The sequence below is a fragment of the Anser anser genome, assembly GCF_964211835.1.
Source record: "Anser anser genome assembly, chromosome: 6".
NCBI lineage: Eukaryota > Metazoa > Chordata > Aves > Anseriformes > Anatidae > Anser > Anser anser.
The window spans coordinates 19,664,404-19,684,253 of record NC_139726.1 but is presented as its reverse complement, the minus strand read 5'-3'; the positions used below and the strand labels follow the sequence as shown (position 1 = coordinate 19,684,253).

The following is a 19,850-nucleotide window of genomic DNA, read 5'->3' as shown; positions in this document are numbered from 1 at the left end:
GACTCCCAAAGTAGAGGCAAATAAAGTTCTTTGTCATTTTCAGTAGGAAGAATGTTCCAGACATAATGGTATAATATTCCTCTTCATCCCAAATAGTATAACCTCCTCCTCATTTGCACCTGGGTCAGGGAGTTTGGAACTTCTTCAAAAAAGCTACAACTTTTATGGATAAAGTTGTTAAGTACTATTGAAGATTTTTCCTTGTTTGTTTACAATTTACAGGAGGCCCTGGTCTCATGTAGGAATTCCTAGAAATTCCGTGGCTGCTGAGATGCCACGATCTATTGAAGCTATTTTGCTGTGAGAACTATAATATACTTATATCTATAAGAATCCCTATGTGTTTGAGATCCTATGCCACAGCAAAGCTCTATCTAATAAAGCTTATATTCTATTCCAATAGTAGGGATAAGCTGTTACTCTGTATAATCTTCATTCTGTATGTATATAGCTCTGGTAGCTTTCTTTGGTCAGTAGTCAAAAAATAAAACAAAACAACCACAAACAAACAACAACAACCAGCAATAAAAAAAAAAAAAACTTGACTGCTAGTTTGTATTGACATATCTTCATGTCAGCCAGAAGATAAGATAGACAATTAGCATTATAGTAATTATTTCATCTTAAGTACATAACTGATGCTGGAGCTTAAACATTTGAAGAAAATATAAACATAACAAGAATTGTGTGTATATGAAATACTGCTTTCTTCAGAGGAGTCATTATGATTTCCCATGATGATTATTTTTTTCCTAACCGGATGAATATCAACTAAGATGTAAGATGGTCTAGAGCCCATTTGTCCTTGTAGGTGTCAGGTGCTGCTTCCTGCTTTTACTTATTGCCATTCCACCCACCTGAGGCCTACCTATGACCAAGCAGAATCAGCCTGGGCTTTTGCAGCTTGCTTACTGGAATCAGCCTGACCCACAACATCCCTCTTGATGAAATACATAGGTAACTTAAAAAAATAACTACACTGTCAGTATCTTTTTCCAACTTGTTGACGTTACATTCTGGATTATCAAGGAATAATAGAAAATAGACCCAAGAGAACAGCCCCTTTCAAAATAAAAACTACATTTAATATCACACAGATATGCTCTAGTTCTGAAGAAAGAACAAAAGAGCTTTAGAAGCCAACATTCTGTTAATCCACTACAGACTATACCCAAGGAGAAGAAACTGACAATTTTTGATTTGTTAGATTTTTAACTGATTAAGAAATGCTTCTTGATCCCTCTTCTGCATTCAGTTCATTTTAAATGCTTCTCTTTTTTGTATCTATTTGATGTAACTCGTGTATAGGTGTTATGTGTGTATTTTGGATGCTAACCTGGATATATGTTATGTAAGATAAGGTCCTGGTTATCCTAATATACATCAGTTACTCCCAAAGCAAACACAAGAGAAGTAAATGGGAGGGGAAAAAAAAAGAAAAACAAAACAAAACAAACAAAAAAACAACTAATTGCCTCCAACTGTATGTGTCAAAGAAATTAAAGACTTCCTTCCAAGGTGGACTTTACAGTCAGTCCAGTATCTGACCAGCATGTAAAATCCCATTATACGTTATACATAGTATAGGACAAAGACTCAATACTGTTGAAAAAAAAAATCAAAAATCAAACAACAGCAACAACAAAAAACACAAACAGAAAACAACTTCTAAAAGTTTTAATTTTGTTTTCTTCTTTTCTTAAAAAACCTTCCAGGGGGACTGGATAGCTCAAGGGGTTGGTAATAGGATACAGAGCCTTTCATCTCTAGGTCACCAGTTCGCATCCAGGCCAGGTCAGTAGTGACCAAAAATTGTTACCATTTGATGGGTTTTCAGTGACCTATATGAAATACATTGTTGGAACATTTGCTGGAAGCTGTTGAGTTCTTACTCAAGAATGTAGCTGGTCTGTTGGCAGTCATAGCAGCGAGACTGCCTTACCTGTTCATCTAAAGATGCGAGATACTTCCATGGCCTTTTGGAGAGATCTTTCTACAACTATTATGAATTCATAATTGTTGCAACAATTACACAATTACTGTAGCAGTTAGTATTCTGCTGCCTGTTCTGGATCTGTGCTGTGGTCCAATGGATCTCTAGGTTGTTAAAAAGGTAACTGCTACAGGCAATTAGTTCATACAAAACCCTTCTTTGCTGTGAGCACAGGTAACCTTAATATATTTGAGTTGCTGAAATAAATCCCCCTCTTCCTTTCTTGACATCTCTATTTTCAGGTTTTTCACAGAGGAATTCAATCAGTAAAGCACATCCAGAACATTTTTATGGGGAGAGAAAAAAAAAAGGAAAGAAAAAAAGACAATATATGGGCAGTAGATGGCTTAGAAATTCAATCAGAAATACCTTAATACAGTGTTCTAGAACAGGTCAGAATTGGAATAAATTCCAAAATAATTTCATTCCTGATTGAAATGTTGTTCTCAATTCCATCAACTTAAGTAGTAACAGCGTTGTTCTCCCTGCAGGATAGTAAAACAACATTTCTCTCACTCCTTTGAAAATGGTTTATTGTGTTCAGATTATTACTGGAACCCTGGTAGACTTTTTAAACATATGTTTTTTTTAAACAGTAGTTTATGCTTACATCACCTAGATACTTCACATTTTCTGTAACTGAAATCTCAAGAACTAAGTGTACTTCTTTTGAAGTTAGCACCAAAAATAGAAGCTGCCAAGAAAAGCTAAATTTTCAAAAATTCTTGGTTTTATACATGACGGTGATAATTTTGCTAAAGAAAGTTCCAATTTCTACTATCCAGTGGAGGAAGGCCTTAAAATGAGAAGAAAATATGCCCTGAAAATAACATTTCTACCTAAGATCTCTAAACAGGTCCTAATTCCTGGCCATAACTTTTGGGAGGAGGAGGGTGCTGAGTGACGAATAACACAACCACAACACTCCGCTTCCAAAGGCCTTCAAGAGGCTGTGCAATACAGGTAGCAGCTGGATGGAGCAGCTCTGCAGCTCTGAGTTTGCTCAAAATTATGTCGATAGTGGGGAAGATTCCCCCATATTGCAGAAATCAAGGAACAAAGATAGACTTAACACATCCCAAGTTTCCACACCTATCCTTTCCTGTTTTACCGCAGGAATTGGTTTACTGAGAATCAGATTCCTACTATGTATTTTATTTTATCTTTCCAGAAGGGCCTAAAAGTTTTTCAGAGAAAATAATAAAATTTAAAATAACATGCACTTTGTAAATGAGGTCTAGTATTGGATACTGAGGTAGAAGCGATTGCTCAGTTATTCAGCCAAACAAATACTGCAGAAGTTTTAGGAGCTTTGACAGACACATTTCTTAAACTTACATTATATATCAGAAAAGTATATTTTTTTCTACTTAAATAACTATTGATGTCTTGCCTACAAGGGGCTAAACAGGCAACTGGCCAAAAGCAAATTAAAATGCCAAATCAAAACCCATAAATATGTCCTTGATATATGTCCTTCTTTAGATAAATGAAGGGTATTACTGACAACTCAATACATGAAACAATAAGACTGGAGCTTGAAATAAATTATGTTGATTCAAGTAGACACATATTGCAAAACTGTCTTGCTTTTCTATACAAAGAAATTAATCTTTGTTATATTCTTGCATGGAACAATAAGGCAATAAAGATATGTATCTAATTCCTGCATAATCCTTTTAATGTAGAGCTTAGTTTCTAGATTCATGGCATTTGTGTTTTCACCTTAAATTTCAAAGTTATGTTAATTGAATTTACAGGTTGCCTTTTTTCTTTATACATTTTAAGCTATAATTTGATGCATTTTTAGAATTTTCTTATGTCTGTATTTACATTCAACATGTATATCTCTTTTTTTACATAGAACATACCGGTTTTAGACTTCATCTTACTACCACTAGGTCTTATATTTTGTTTTTCTTATAACTATTTTAATTTTCTCACTTATTTTCATTTCATTACATGTACTCATTTTAAGCATTTAAAAAGAAACAGTGCAATGTTACAGTTATTAATATACTGCATTAACATATATAGTATTAGTTTCTGAACAAGCATTTATTAAGCATTGGTAAAACAGTATACAAAACTGCTGTTGTAAATATGCTTACATTCTTTTCTTTTTCCCCCTGTATTTGTGTACTAGGTGGTTGTGAATGCCCTTTTAGGAGCAATTCCATCCATCATGAACGTGCTTCTCGTTTGTCTTATATTCTGGCTAATTTTCAGCATCATGGGAGTAAATCTGTTTGCTGGGAAGTTCTACTACTGTGTTAACACCACAACTGATGAAAGGTTTGAAGTCGACCAAATCAACAATTTTAGTCAGTGCGAGGAACTCATAAAAAACAATCAAAGTGCCCGATGGAAAAACGTGAAAGTAAACTTTGATAATGTAGGATTTGGGTATCTTTCTTTACTTCAAGTAGTAAGTGATCACTCTTTATATACCTCCTATTATTTATATGTAATAGTGAAAAGCAATTCTAGAAACAAAAGCAGAAAACATATTTACCTGATGATTTTTATCTGTTGCTTAGTAATAGTACTGCACTAATAATTGACTACTCTTTTCATAATAAGCAGCAAATAGAGCCTACTCAGAAGAATGAAGAATTTTTAGGATATCTAGCAGAACAATTGTTATTCTTCCTATTCATAGCTCCCTCAATTCTCCAGCCTTTCTAACTGTAAATGTTTCTAGAAGTACCTAGGGCTGGCATTCAGTTATCTGAATATTTTAAGGTTTACCATTGCTGAAAAACAAAAATCCACATTGGTGTAATTAAATCACAGAAAATAATTCCAGGTAGGAAACCCCCTCTCAGTGATATGGCTGCCACCACTGCAGTCTTAGGTGATCAATTACTATGGGAACAATTTCCATCCAGAAGAGAAATAGAAGAAAACTACCATTAGACACTATAATCTATGAAATATTTTCCCTGCAATTTCTGCACATAAGCACCTAGTGGCTATTTAGCAAAAAACGAAGGAAGAAAGGAAAGACAAATATATTTGCAAAAATATACTATATGGTCATGTAGTCACTGTCAAAATTTGTGTTCACAGAACATGAACTATCCCTGTGTATTTTGTCACAGCTAACAATCTGACCCAGCTTTAGTTAGAAAAATGCAGGAGTTTAAGCTGAAATGTGCAGTGGGCAACCTCTATGGCTTTTTGAGATCACTGGATAATTCTGCAGAAAGAATTTTCATTTTTATAGTTTTTAAGTAAGTGTCTATCTTTTCTGTTGGTGTAAGAAATCTTGTTAATGCAAACACTTAAAATGATGCAATAGTATCGACATGAGCCTGGACAGGGTCTAAAACATGAATTCTGAGCACTGGTAAATGCGCCTCCCCGTGAACAGAGCATCTCACTGAGAGACTCTGATAACACTGAAGATTTAAAATTCATTATGATTAATTATTTATTTTACTGTCATGCTAGGGAAGAGCAGAGAGGGACCAACAGAATTAAAGAAACTACTGAATATAATTTGATTTTGGTAACAAAATTGGATTGCAATAGAAAGCCCTTGAATATTTATTTTCTCTGACTGTTTTTTGAAACCCATTGACCTAGAATCCCCATTATGAAGGGGAGGCTCAGTGTACCCATGTGCAGGTGAAAAAAATGTTAACAGGTACATTTTTTCCTGGCATTGTGGCTACAAACACCGCCCCTCCAATATTTGCTGGGTCGTATGTATTCCAGTGTCTCAGCTATGCGTAGGTTATTTCATCTCCTCTTCACTGAAAAGCAGAGAATTTTTTTTTCTCCAAAAAATATTTCTGAAATGAAAATTTAGATTCTTAGAGTATTGCATTGCTCTGGAAAGCAAATTGGGAGAAATATGCCAGCCAATAACACCCATGCTTCCAAAAGAAAAATTATTCTAGGCCTACCAAGGAGGGCCATAGCTGTCACAGAAGGAGAAGCCAATTGTTTTTAAAATATCTACAATATATAGATTTCACACAGGTATGAAATGCTTGCCTAGTCGATGGAGTTTGTTTTGTCAGTAGAATTTTTGTATTTTTATTTTTTCTGTACTACTAAAATGCATGAAAAAGCGTGAGAGATTTTTTGTTTCACATACCAGAAAAAAACAAGACACTTCTGTCATTCCATGAAACAAATGCTTGACCCTCCATCTTTCAGGGTTTGGTAAGTAAGCCACCGGTAGTGATTTTGCAGTTATAGAATGATACATGCCCTAGAGCACAGAAAGCAAATAGCTTAGTTTTCAGCTAATGCTTTAAAATTTGCAGAGTCTATTTTTTTTCACCTTTATGAAATCAATGAAGGCCACAATTCATAAATGTTTAAGATTATTACATCACTTCCTCAAGAAGATATTTATAAGGTGATTTTCTATTTGATATTTAAAGTAATTTGGATGAGATGTAGTAAACGATTCTAAGGCCATCATGTTCTGAAGAAACACAAGTAGATAAATATGTCTTAACTCCATATTTACCTAACCTTCCTAATCAGTTTGCAGTAATAGTAAGGAAGACTAAATACTAAGAATTACTTAGAGGGATCCATAAGTATGTCAAACAAAAAAAGATAAAGCTTGAAAATTGGGTATTTGACCCTAAATAAGGTATTAAGGTTGAAAATCTGACTAAAAAATCATTATTGCTAGTAGAAAAGATTTCTGTGCATCCAATGTGCCAATTAAGGGCCAATCTTTTACATCTTAATGATTAGTTGGAAAGTCTACTGAAGTCGTTTGAGTCTTCACCTTAGCAGCCGCAAGCACAGACTTGTTTAGATTGTGATGGTCCTGAGAAAACAACTTCAGAGAGGTGTATATCATTTTTTCTAATGATAAGCTCAGTGATAAGTGCCAGTGGATAAATTACAGATATTAGGTCCTTTTGCAGGAGGCTAGAAAGTATGGAAAACTTTTACAGTCCAGTATTTTTTCCATTATCCATCGTACACTCTGACTCATGCCTTCTGAGCCAGTCAAAGAAGAACGTTTTTCTGGGTTACAGGTAATAAAACATAATATATTGTTATAGGTAATAATATATATAGGTTATAGGTAATAATAATAATATAGGTTATAGGTAATACAACATGGGTTATAGGTAATACAACATAAACCTTTATTTTTTGCATCACTGCTGTTTTCTGTCTCAAGTGAATATTACTAGAAGCACCGTTTTAGTTTATTTTAAAAAGAAATAGTGTCCATCCCCCCCCCCCAAAAAAAAAAAAAAAACAAAAAAAAAACACCAAAAGAACTCCAAACCCTGGCACTGAAAATCTTTAGTATTGATAACAAAGTTTTAATTCTTTCCTGCCCAAAAATACAGGCTAAAAATATGTGCCATTGATACTACCAAACTCTGTAGAATTTGTTGATCAGACTGAGAAAATTTTCCAAAATTTTTACATAATCTGAAGTTGGAGTGTAAATATCCCTGCCATTGGTCATTATAAGCACACATTCTCTCTGTAAGAAATACTTCCTTCTGTGATCCAGCACAGCTCATGTTGTCTGTGGAGATCTGCAAACTTTTTTTATTGTTTGTTTTGTGTTTTGGTCTGATCTTGTTAGAGTATTTCTCTGTCCCTGAAGAAAAACATCAAAGCAGAGACAGTCTTGCTGGAGAAACTCCCTTCACAACTTTCACACTTCAGTGAGTAAAGAGAACCAGGCTGGTGTACACAAAGAGATGTGTCATCTGCCTTGATAACTTTATGGCATTATGCCTTTTCAACTTAAACCTAGTGTTTGGGTTCTTTGGTCAGTAGATCTGGAGGCCTGTTTATATCCAGGATAAAATGTGGCAAATCTCTATGTCCCTATTATTACATTATTCTGCTGTTACCAATATAAGGAAAAAAACAGATCTTGATAAATGTAAGGTATAAAATCAGAAGATGAAGTCAAGGGCTATAAGAGAGATTAGGATGGCTTCAAAGTTACGACAGGTTAGTATTTCAAAAAATCAAGACAAAAGTTTATCTCCAAAAGGGAATAAGAATGTTCCTGATGATTATTTCTGGTAAGGAAATAGAGGGGTGCAACTTCAGCTGTACTTCTAACTTCACTGGATAATATTCATCAGGAGAAAATATTTATGTACTTTGAACAATAGAAAAGTAGTTTGGGAGATTTTTGTTTTTCTATGTTTGAATCTTCATTTGAATTTGTCTTTCAAATTTCATTGGGGAAAAACATTTGGAATAGATATAATCTTTGAAATCATGACTTACTCCTGACTTAGTGTCACTAAAAAGACACAATATAATTGTATATTTGAGTATAGAAACATGAAACTAAGATTTTGGGCTCTTTGTCATATTTGCGGATTGTTTTCTATTCAGTATGCACAAATGCCCAAATAATACCTTATTTCTGCTGAAGAAAATCTGTTGCTGACAAATTTAAGCCTAACAAAAAGAGGCCTAAGTTTCTACTGAATGCAGCAGAAACAATGCTATTTGATGCTTTGATACTGAACCATTGGTTCAATTAATTGCTCAGGCAACATTTGAAAATTAGAAATTCTCCTACTGAGCTGAGTCTTCTGCTATGGAAATTACAGAATCAATTTTTTTTTACAACTAAATTCTTGACTAATGTTTTTGCATAATGATGCGAAGTGACTACAGTCACTGTTTCCTAATGATTTGCAGAAGGGATTAAGAAGAAAAATAATATGATGAGGGAGTGTATTTTATTACTGAAACTTAATTAATTTGGGGGATTTTTTTCCCTCACTTCTTCAAGAACGGTAAAATCTTATGGTTTTGTGAATGTGCGTTGTGGAAAGCACAGATTTTATTTTAGATATGTTGAACTGCAAGAAAGTAACACTATCTTCATATTTTTCCATTTCCACAGTCTTTTCAAGTTGCCTTCTTAATAATAAAAAGGAGTATACAACAGTTCAGATAGTTCTTCAGATCTTTTTCCTAGCTCTGACTGAAACATATTGTTTATGAGTTCTTTACTAATGATGACACACAACTTGATATTTTAAAATTAGTCTTTTTTTTTTTTTCCTTTGCACTCTAGTTATTCTAGGCCACACTGATAAATTTACAAAAAAAAAAAAAAGTCAGTTTGCCTGGAAGGTGATATGCAATAACTATCATCTGTATTAATAAGTGACAACAGCACACACTTCAAGGAAGAGCCACTTTATCACTTGCGTCATCTTTCCTGTATAAAAATATGCCTATTATTTCCATTTAGTGTTTCAGGTCGAAGTGCTGATTTCAACCAAACTCATGACATTCCAAGAAACACAAATAATATACCAAGACAGAAACAAAAGCAGTGTCTGTAAAACATATGAATTAATCATCCTGACCTCTTTAGATCTAATACGACCTCAGCTAAAATACTGAGTATACGTTTGGCTACCATTTCAAGAGATGAACTAGTAAAAGACAGCCCAGAGGAAAATGAATGATCTGAGTTTTGGAAACCAAGATCTACATGAAAAGATGGAAGGAAGACTGAAGATTATTTAACCTAAAGAAGAAAGGCAGCAATAATCAGTTTGCAAAGAAGTAAAAGGTGCTGCACAAAGGATGATTAGTTCTCCACATCTGAAAGGGTTATTAGAAGTTACAGCCCTAATTGGCAACAGGAGGATTTAGATATTTGGAAACAATAAAGACAAGTGCTGGAATATTTTTGATAAAGTTGTGGATCATTGAAAGTCTTTGAGAACAAGTTAAACATCTGTTAGGAATTACATAAACAAAACTGATCCTACCACTTGCAATCCCTTGCAGTCTGAATATTCCACATGGACTTTACATTCTTCAGTTATGTGACGCTTGTTTCAGATTTATTGGTCCTCTAACACTACACTTTGATTTCACCATTGCACTGTAAATTGCCTGAATTACTTTTTTTTTTTTTTCTTGGGTGTGTGTTTGTTGGCCCCCAATGTGGAAGTCATTGTATAGTGGATTTGCAATTTGCATCTCAGGAAAATCATGCTCTTTTTATTATTCCAATATTTCGAAAGAGTAAGGCACCTCTTTTCCTTTAAGAAAATAATTCCTTTTCATTTTAAGTTCACTTCAGGGTAATGCCAGCTGCTTTGTATGCTGCATAAGCAAAGCGTTTTGAAACCGCTGTTAGAAATGAAACCTGAAGATGATGGAGGTATAGCAATAACCATGAACAGCATTCCCTTCCAGGATTGTTTCTGCAACTAACCTCTGTGGAAAGGAATATAAAGGAACCAATGATCTGCAGCCTCAGGCTGCAAATACAACTGAGAAAATAAGTTTCTGTTTCAAACACTCAGATGAAGCAATCTACAACTAGTTGTCAAATATAAAAATGTACAGATTTGGGGCAAAGGAAATAGCTGTAACTGCCACCTATAAGGCATATTAAATCTTTGATGCACAGAAAACACATCCTATTTTTAACAGATCATTTTAAAACATATCTGAGGGATATAGCCTCTATAAAAAACGATAAAATGTATGAAAAGTGAAAATAGGATCACTATATAGGATAAAATCTTTTAAAGTAGATAAAAATCAAAATTCTCATGGATAATAACATAAAATTCTTATTTTTTCTGAGCTGATCAAATCTTTGGTTCTGACCTTTCTAACTGGTTTGAGGGGGATGAACTACACATCAGTGTTCATTGGTGGCACTGAGTTACAAAAGGCTATTTCTCAGCTGTACATAGCCTTTGCCATTGATATGACTGATAAACATTTAATCCACTAAAATGATACTGCATTCTATCATTTGTAATAAATAATTAGGAGGAAGCTAATTACATTTACTGCTTAAAATGGGGGGGGAGGGGGAGGATAAACAGTAGTGTATCTTATGAGTACCTCTGAAGAAAACCAGGAGACAAAATTACTGAGAAATTTTATGTTATACTGGTTATTCCTGGTATTGTACTTGGTTGCTGGTAATAGTTATATGAATTTTCTTAAAGTTATATGCCTAAATAGGTGTGTACTGTTCACAGGCTACATTTAAAGGCTGGATGGATATTATGTATGCAGCTATTGACTCAAGAGATGTAAGTACTCCAAATATTTTAAATTATCTTAGTTCTTTTTTTTCCGAAGGTCTGCCTATTAGCAAGTGTATATATATCTTCCAAAAGCAATTAATATCTATACAATAGAATAAAACAAATTTAAATGAACCAATATGAGATTCTGCTGTAGCAAATTGTGGTAGCAAATTGATTGCAAACTGCCAGATATTGTCAGTAATAGATGGAATGGACAAAAATACATTGGTGTAAGTGACAAGGATATAAAGGATATTTTGTCCAAGACTGCTGCTTGTTCAGTTGGAATTTTCTACAGAAACTGTACAAATTTTATATATATATGTATTTTTTTTTTCCTTCAGGTATTACAGCAACCCAAGTATGAAGACAACCTGTACATGTATTTATATTTTGTCATCTTTATCATCTTTGGGTCGTTTTTCACGCTGAACCTGTTCATTGGTGTCATTATTGATAACTTCAATCAGCAAAAAAAGAAGATAAGTATTGTTTCATTTCTCTTCTAAAGACAGTGCAGAATATTGCCTTTCAGCAGGTGCATGATACATACAATGTACACCTAAGGTTCGTTCAAAATTTTAAAAGCTGAAGAATACTGGGGTATAAAAGATGTTGTATACATTCACTTTGTAAGATTTTACACTGTAGTGAATCAGACACACCCTTCTGCTTTCAATGCTCAGTTTAGTCTTCCTCAAGTCATCGTCTTTTTCATGCCTAAACAAATAAAATATTGTTATGGGATAAAACCCCTGATTTAGGCCTCTATATTAAAGCATTCATAATTTCTTCCTTTTTTTTTTCTTCATGATTTATAGTGATTTTATCAGCACACAAAAAGTGGCTACTTCTAAAAAGTTCTGAAAAATAAAGCATAATTTCATCACACTACTACAGGTGCTGTTTTAATGATCCTGAGTATTCAATGGCTCACACAAGTTCTGTTTTGTGGCACTGAACAATCTGAAACTGCACATTAGAGGAGTGATTTGTAACTGCCTCCGAGCATTTTTTAACTCTTTCATAGTGCAGATATGAATAATCTCACTGGCATGGATGGTCTGAGTATCAGCTGCTTATCTTTAAAATCAACTTCTTGGATAAATGTCTAGATCACAGACAACCTACATTTGATAACTATGAGATTTTTCCCAATTCTGTCTTCTTGATTTTTAGAAAATGTCTGCCTATGCCAAAATATCTTCCAGGTTACATTTGAAATTGATCTGTAGCTCAAAACCATGATATTTGTTATCTTTGTCTCTGTTAATGTGTTAACTCTGTGAAGGTTAGCTTTATCTCAGGACTGATCATAAGGCAATGGGACCTAGATGACATTTTCTGTCAGTTCCATAAATTACAGGCACTATAGATATTGAGTGAACCTTTAACATTACTCATCTGTAGTACTTCCATGTGATGTAGAAAGACTAAGCAAATACAAGAGCTACAAAATCAGGTAGGATTCAAGTTGAGTATACACCTAATATTTATCAAATGGATGTAAAGCCTATCCTGTTTTACTTAGAAGCATGATCCTTTGGTTCATTTGGATGTCAACTCTCCCACAAAGCACATAACCAAAATCATTGCAAAGATGTGTACTTTATCTTTACTCTTATTTTACAAGACAGGTTATCCCTGAGCACCAATGAACATCATCTGTCTTTTGAAATATTAGTGCCACTTGAATTTTCAGAAAAGAGAAGCATGCCCAGTCCCTGGAAGTGTTAAAGGCGAGGCTGGATGGGGCTTTCAGCAACCTAGTCTAGTGGAAGGTGTCCCTGCCCATGGGAGGGGGGGATGGAATTAGGTGATCTTTAAGGTCCCTTCCAACCCAAACCATTCTGTGATTCTATGATTTTATGCATGCTTGATGCCTACCATCACAAATTCTTCTGTACCATTTTTGATCAAAAATAGTACTGAATCCACAGAAGTTTTTATCTGCTGCTTCATCAAATATTGCTTAGGCAGTTAGGATTCTCCAAGCTGCTGAAGCTGGCCATCCCTTTGTCCTTCAACTTTCAGCTGATGTTAAATTAAAAAAAAAAACCAACAAAAAAACTGTGATCTGTGCCCTGATTCTGGAAGGGATATAAACATTACTTAACAACCTCTGAATTCTCTGAAGACATTATGATCTAGTCAGATTATCTTTAAACACTGACTGGCTTAGTTCTGAATGTTTCAGTTTCAGAATCCATCAGAAATCTTTTCCACACTTAGAAAATCACAATATTGGAATTTTATCCAATAATGTGGAAAAGGATTGGCAGGGATTAGTGTAAGGTGTCATTTTTCTCATTGAATCTTCTGGCAGGTTACCTGGAGTATTTGGGGCATTTTAACCATCAAGACAATCATGATAACTTCCATGAAAATCCACTTTTTTGAAATATAAGCACATCTATTCAAACAACTATATCTTTAGTCACTAATCTTGATTTTCTAAATGACTGATCAACATTTGCCTATCCAATAGAGAACAGCTACCTATAAGTTACTCATATGCAGTGCTTTTTATAAACTCTTGAGAGAAGGATGTTCGTTAAGGTTTAACAAGAAGTTTAACAAGACCAACTGCTGGGTCCTACACCTGGGACGGGGCAACCCTGGCTATACGTACAGACTGGGCGATGAGATGCTGGAGAGCAGCCCCGCAGAGAGGGATCTGTGGGTTTTGGTTCACAGCAAGCTGAATATGAGCCAGTAGTGTGCCCTGGCAGCCAGAAGGGCCAACTGTATCCTAGGGTGCCTCAGGCACGGCACTGCTAGTCAGTCGAGGAAAGTGAGTGTCCCACTCTGCTCTACGCTGGTGAGGCCTCGCCTCGAGCACTGTGTGCAGTTCTGGGCACCACAATACAAAAAGGACGACAAACTGTTGGAGAGCGTCCAGAGAAGGGCTACAAAGACAGTGAAGGGCCTAGAGGGGAAGACGTATGAGGAGCGGTTGAGGTCACTGGGCCTGTTCAGCCTGGAAAAGATGAGGCTGAGGGGAGACCTCATCGTGGCCTACAGCTTCCTCATGAGGGGATGTGGAGGGGCAAGCGCTGATCTATTCTCTTTAGTGACCAATGATAGGACCTGAGGGAATGGTGTCAAGCTGAGGCAGGCTGGATATCATGGAGAGGTTCTTCACTGAGAGGGTTGCCACGCACTGGAACAGGCTCCCCAGGGACGTGGTCAAGGCACCAACCCTGTCGGAGTTTAAGAAGCGTGTGGACTGTGCTCTTAGTCATATGGTCTGAATTGTTGGGTAGACCTGTGTGGTGCCAGGAGTTGGACTTGATGATCCTTATGGGTCCCTTCCAACTCAGGATATTCTATAAGGTGTGATTTTTAGAAAGTCATTATTAGTTAAATTAGAGTCTGTTTTGGTACAAAAATGACTAGCCCTGGTAAAAAATGACTTACTATTTGGATTTAGAGGCATTGTGCCAAGAAGCCATTTCAAAACAGTTACAAAAGGGGGTCACCTTCGTCAGACATGACACTTTTTAGTCTGTGTCAGGTACTAAAAGTCTGACAAAAAAAATACTGGGGCCTATGTATGTAATTGAGTTAGATGTCCTATTTATCATTTCTGACAGCGTATGTAGGCCTATCTCCAGATATAATGAAGCTTTAAACTAAAAATTCACTAAATGGTTAACTAAGCTTCATAGTACATGTTAGTATTAACTGAAGATAGCTACTGGTAAGAGCAGTTCAAGCTTGTGCATATCATTCTCCTAGTGTCAGTTTATATCTGTGTCCTCATAGTAACACATATATAATAAATATATGTAATTAATCACCTTTCACTTTAACAAATTTTCAACACTGAATATAAATGTGATTATAACCAGATTTGATATCATGTTTTTACTTTGGAGGTCAAGACATATTTATGACAGAAGAGCAGAAGAAATACTACAATGCAATGAAAAAGTTGGGATCCAAAAAACCGCAAAAACCTATACCAAGACCAGGGGTAAAATTATTTCTATATATCAGGCCAATAGCTATTCATGAACAGCAAATTTTTACTGATATAGAGAGAGCCAGTTTGTATTCATGTACAAATTACCATTAGCTGGTTTATCAGTCAGGAAAAATGAGTATTTTGCTCAACAAACTATAAGCAACATATCTTCTTTCGAAAATAATCTTTAAAATTACCAAACACTCTCTTGATTTATGATCCATCAGTCATAATACATTATAAAATTTCTGTACTTTGAAACCATTTGATGATTTTTTTTAATGTATTTGCTGGATTTGCTGTAATGTTTCCTGAAAATTTCAAGCAAAAATGTTCACAGTAAAAAGCAACAATGAGTAGTCTGGACTAAGCTAAATGTTTTCCCATTCAATTATTTGAAGTAACTTTAAAAGGAATGGTAAGATAGTAAAGCCAAACAGAAGTTACAACACAAAATTAAAAGTGATTGTATGATTTCCATGGATCCATTTTCATGGCTATGCTTTAAGGAAGGACCATGTTTAATCACATGATCTCATTCTCTGTTTTTCTGTAAGGGCTCAATCTTACTCATTTCACAGAACAGAAAGTGCATGAGGCAAAAGCTTGCATGAAAAAAGAGGTAACAGTGAAATCAGAACACAACAGAGCTAAACTTCATGATTCTGCCAGGTAGCACACAAAAAAAGGTAGACTGAACTAAATTGTTGTATTCACTTTGATTTGACTACTCTAGTTAAGTTACCTACATATATTTTCATAGAAGTTTCATAGGCTTTACTACATATATTTTTCTATTTTCTTCTAAAAGGAAAAGAAAAACAATTACAGTTTATATTGGATTTTTTTTCTTTTCTCCTCAGAACAAATTCCAAGGCATGGTCTTTGATTTTGTGACACAACAAGCATTTGACATCAGCATTATGATTCTTATCTGTCTTAACATGGTTACCATGATGGTAGAAACTGACGACCAGAGTAAAGAAATGGAAAATATTTTATACTGGATAAACCTGGTGTTCATTGTCCTTTTCACTGGAGAATGTGTCCTGAAATTAATTTCACTCCGACATTATTATTTCACTATAGGCTGGAACATTTTTGATTTTGTAGTTGTCATTCTCTCAATAGTAGGTAAGTTGTGTTTATTAACCTAAAAAGACAGTCAAATAAATATAATGTGAACTTTTACTCAATAGAGCTATGCAGTTGGCTTTTGCCATTGCAAGGTTTATAACTGTTATGAAAGTGTTCATTTTATCTAATAACGAACCTAATCCAGCTATCATAATTGTAATCATTCAACATATATTGCACAAGCAAATATTAAGTATAACTGGTAACAAATTATGCAAGAATACACGGAATATCTTTAGTTGCTACACAGAACATCAATTTTAAAACTATTTTTCTAAATTACCACTATAATATGGAGATTAAGTGGTAATATATATATATATATTTTTTCCTATTTTAGGTATGTTCTTAGCTGAGATGATTGAAAAGTATTTTGTGTCCCCCACTTTGTTCCGAGTCATCCGACTTGCCAGAATAGGTCGAATCCTGCGTCTCATTAAAGGCGCTAAGGGAATCCGCACTCTGCTTTTTGCTTTGATGATGTCTCTTCCTGCTTTGTTCAACATTGGTCTGCTGCTGTTCCTGGTCATGTTTATCTATGCGATATTTGGCATGTCCAACTTTGCCTACGTTAAGAGGGAAGCTGGGATTGATGACATGTTCAACTTTGAAACATTTGGCAACAGCATGATCTGCCTATTTCAAATCACCACATCTGCTGGCTGGGATGGTTTGTTAGCCCCAATTCTGAACAGTGGGGAGCCGGACTGTGACCCTGACAAACCTCATCCGGGGAGCTCTGTTAAAGGCGACTGCGGCAACCCTTCCGTTGGGATTTTCTTCTTTGTCAGCTACATCATCATATCCTTTCTGGTAGTGGTGAACATGTACATTGCTGTGATTCTGGAGAACTTTGGTGTTGCCACTGAAGAAAGTGCTGAACCCCTGAGCGAGGATGACTTTGAGATGTTCTATGAAGTCTGGGAGAAGTTTGATCCAGATGCAACACAATTTATGGAATTTGAGAAACTGTCTGATTTTGCAGCAGCACTTGATCCACCTCTTCACCTACCCAAACCAAACAAAGTCCAGCTTATTGCAATGGATCTGCCCATGGTAAGCGGTGACAGAATTCACTGCCTTGACATCTTGTTTGCTTTCACAAAGCGTGTCCTGGGGGAAAGTGGGGAAATGGATGCCCTCAGAATACAAATGGAAGACCGATTTATGGCATCAAACCCTTCAAAAGCTTCCTATGAACCAATTACAACAACATTAAAAAGAAAACAAGAAGAAGTATCTGCTGTCATTATTCAGCGTGCTTACAGACGTCATCTTTTAAAACGAACAGTAAAACAAGCTTCCTTTATCTATAACAAAAACAAAATGGAAGGAGGAGCTGGTCAGGGTATGAAAGATGAAATCCTTATTGACAAGTTAAATGAAAACTCATTTACAGAGAAAACTGATATAACCGCATCAACGGCAGTTTGTCCACCTTCTTATGATCGTGTAACAAGGCTAGTCAAAGAAAAGCATGAAAAGGAAGACAAGGACGTTCAGAAATAAAAATAAATAGCAAGCAAAATCATCTACGTACAAAACAGTTCATAGCCTGTAAGGGTGATGTGTTTGTGTCAACAGGATTCCTGCTGGAGGTCTATGCCAAACTGACAATTTTTACAAATATACTGTACATTAAAGGTCAGTGCCTATTAAAAGACAGTGACCCCTCGTCAGTAACTGTGACTGTGACATGGGGAAACAACCATGACAGGAGGTTACTGTTATCACTACCAGCTGACACTGCTGAAGAGGAGAGAAAAAATGGCTACTCAGACTGTAGGGACCAGCTAAAGGGGTGCAAACCAAGTAGTTGTGTGTTTAGCATAAAACAATACAATAACTATATCCACTGTTTGCATTTCAACTGCCACATGTCATATTTTTACAAATCTGTGTTGGTGGATTCATCTTTTTTTTATTCATATGTTGTTTATTATATGTGACTATTTTTGTAAATGGGGCTTCTGTTGGGGAAGGGGGTCAAGCACTACTTTACAGGTATAAGAGCCAGGTGTTCTACTATGCGACTAAAACACACACAGAAATGATTTGCATGAAGGCATGCTGCACTTATAGACCATGCATGAAAATAACATTAAGTCACGAAGAACAACTGATTTTAGCTCAGTGTTTCTGGAAAGGAATAATAAATTCTGAGGTGCTTAATTAATGTATTCATGTTATATCACAACCAAACCAGTCTTGGTATGCCTGTAAAGTACCCTGTAACTCACAAGAACAGTAAAACCAGATTTTTTTATTTATTTTATTTTATTTTATTTTATTTTATTTTATTTTATTTTATTTTGCACAGACCATTAAGTTTCAGAAAATGCAAACTTCTTTCTAGGTCTGGAGTCACAGATTCTGTATTTGTCAAATGTCCTTCTGCATACAAAATGAACCTGCCCTCAAATCGCCAAAATAATCAGAAAGAGCCCTTTATAATGTTGTTCTGCTTTATCCTGCAGTATTGTTTAGCCATCTTCAGCTCTCAGTAAGGTTGATGTTGTGTATGCTAATGAAAAGCCCTCTGCTGTGTAAATAGTAATTTTTAACCTGTGGTGCATGTTTGAGCAAACAGATAATGATGACCTGAGCACATTTATTGCATCAAATATGTACCACAATAAGTGTAGTCTGCAAGCTTTCAACAGGTTAAACTACGTATTATCTACCATTATAGATAGTTTGGATGCTATCGATGCATGTTTATATTGCCTATGCTGCTGTTCCTTTGACCGTCCAGGATTCTTAAATATGGGAAGCCATACATCAGAACTAAATGAAATAAACTATTTGAGACCTCATTCCTCCATAACATTAAGCAATATTTTGCAGCTATTTAGGAGCTTATTTGATTTACATTTTTGAATTTTCAGTGAAAAGCATATAGTGTATATCCAAACTGTACAGACGTTTAAAAATACTAAACCTGTTGAAAATAATATTAGAATTTTATAAGCAAATATAAATACTGTAAAAATCATTTTATTTTATTTTTCAGCATTATGTACATAAAACAAGAACTGAATTTTATCTTCAGGTTGATGTCACACCATTATTTTTTTTTACTTTCTGTCCATAGCACTTTTCCACAGAAGAACTCCAGAGAACAAGATGTGACTACGAGAACAGATAGTTGTCTTATTTTTTACTGTATTTGCAAACATGTCAATACTTTCTGCAAAATAAGTTCATAATTTGCTTTTAAAACTCTAAGGTTTTTTTTGCAGTTGAAAAAAGATGTGAAGTTTTAATTGAATGTCTAAGCAGTGCCTGCATCACAAGTTTTCAGATACACTCTTCCTTTCACAGAATCTTTTTTTTCCCTCATATTTACTCACCTATGTTTTTATTATTATTATTCACACTGCACTAGAACAGTTCTAAATGTTATCTTGGGTCCACAGTATTTTTTCACAAAGAGAAAGTAGCAAAATTGTTTAATCAAACACATCAGGACATTTTATGTTTCTTACACAGGAAAATTAAATATAGATTACTTTTATTAAGATTATTGACTAATACTATATTAGTGAACTGCATGCAGGAAAATGCTACTATTACCCTAACTGATGCTAAATAACATCATTAATGCGCCAAAATAATAAAGATTACATTTTTTATTGTATGTTCCTTTTGTCTTTATTATCTGACATTAATTTTAAAAAGGTATGTTTCCAAAAATTTCTAA

General features: G+C 35.0%; 1 protein-coding gene across 8 annotated transcripts in view; it reads left to right on the top strand.

Moving 5' to 3' along the window:
- Nucleotides 1-19,784, top strand: part of LOC310901352 (sodium channel protein type 1 subunit alpha) — a 99,605-nt gene extending 79,821 nt beyond the window's left edge. For 7 of the 8 annotated variants that reach the window (XM_083840713.1, XM_083840710.1, XM_083840714.1 and 4 more), the window contains 6 exons: nt 4,140-4,421; nt 10,990-11,043; nt 11,385-11,522; nt 14,915-15,019; nt 15,874-16,144; nt 16,488-19,784. In XM_083840713.1, coding sequence (XP_083696839.1) covers nt 4,140-4,421; nt 10,990-11,043; nt 11,385-11,522; nt 14,915-15,019; nt 15,874-16,144; nt 16,488-17,656 — 2,019 coding nt within the window. In that variant the 3' untranslated portion in view covers nt 17,657-19,784. The remainder of the gene's footprint in view (nt 1-4,139; nt 4,422-10,989; nt 11,044-11,384; nt 11,523-14,914; nt 15,020-15,873; nt 16,145-16,487) is intronic. The other variant, XM_083840716.1, reaches the window with a different exon arrangement.
- Nucleotides 19,785-19,850: the final 66 nt, after the last annotated feature.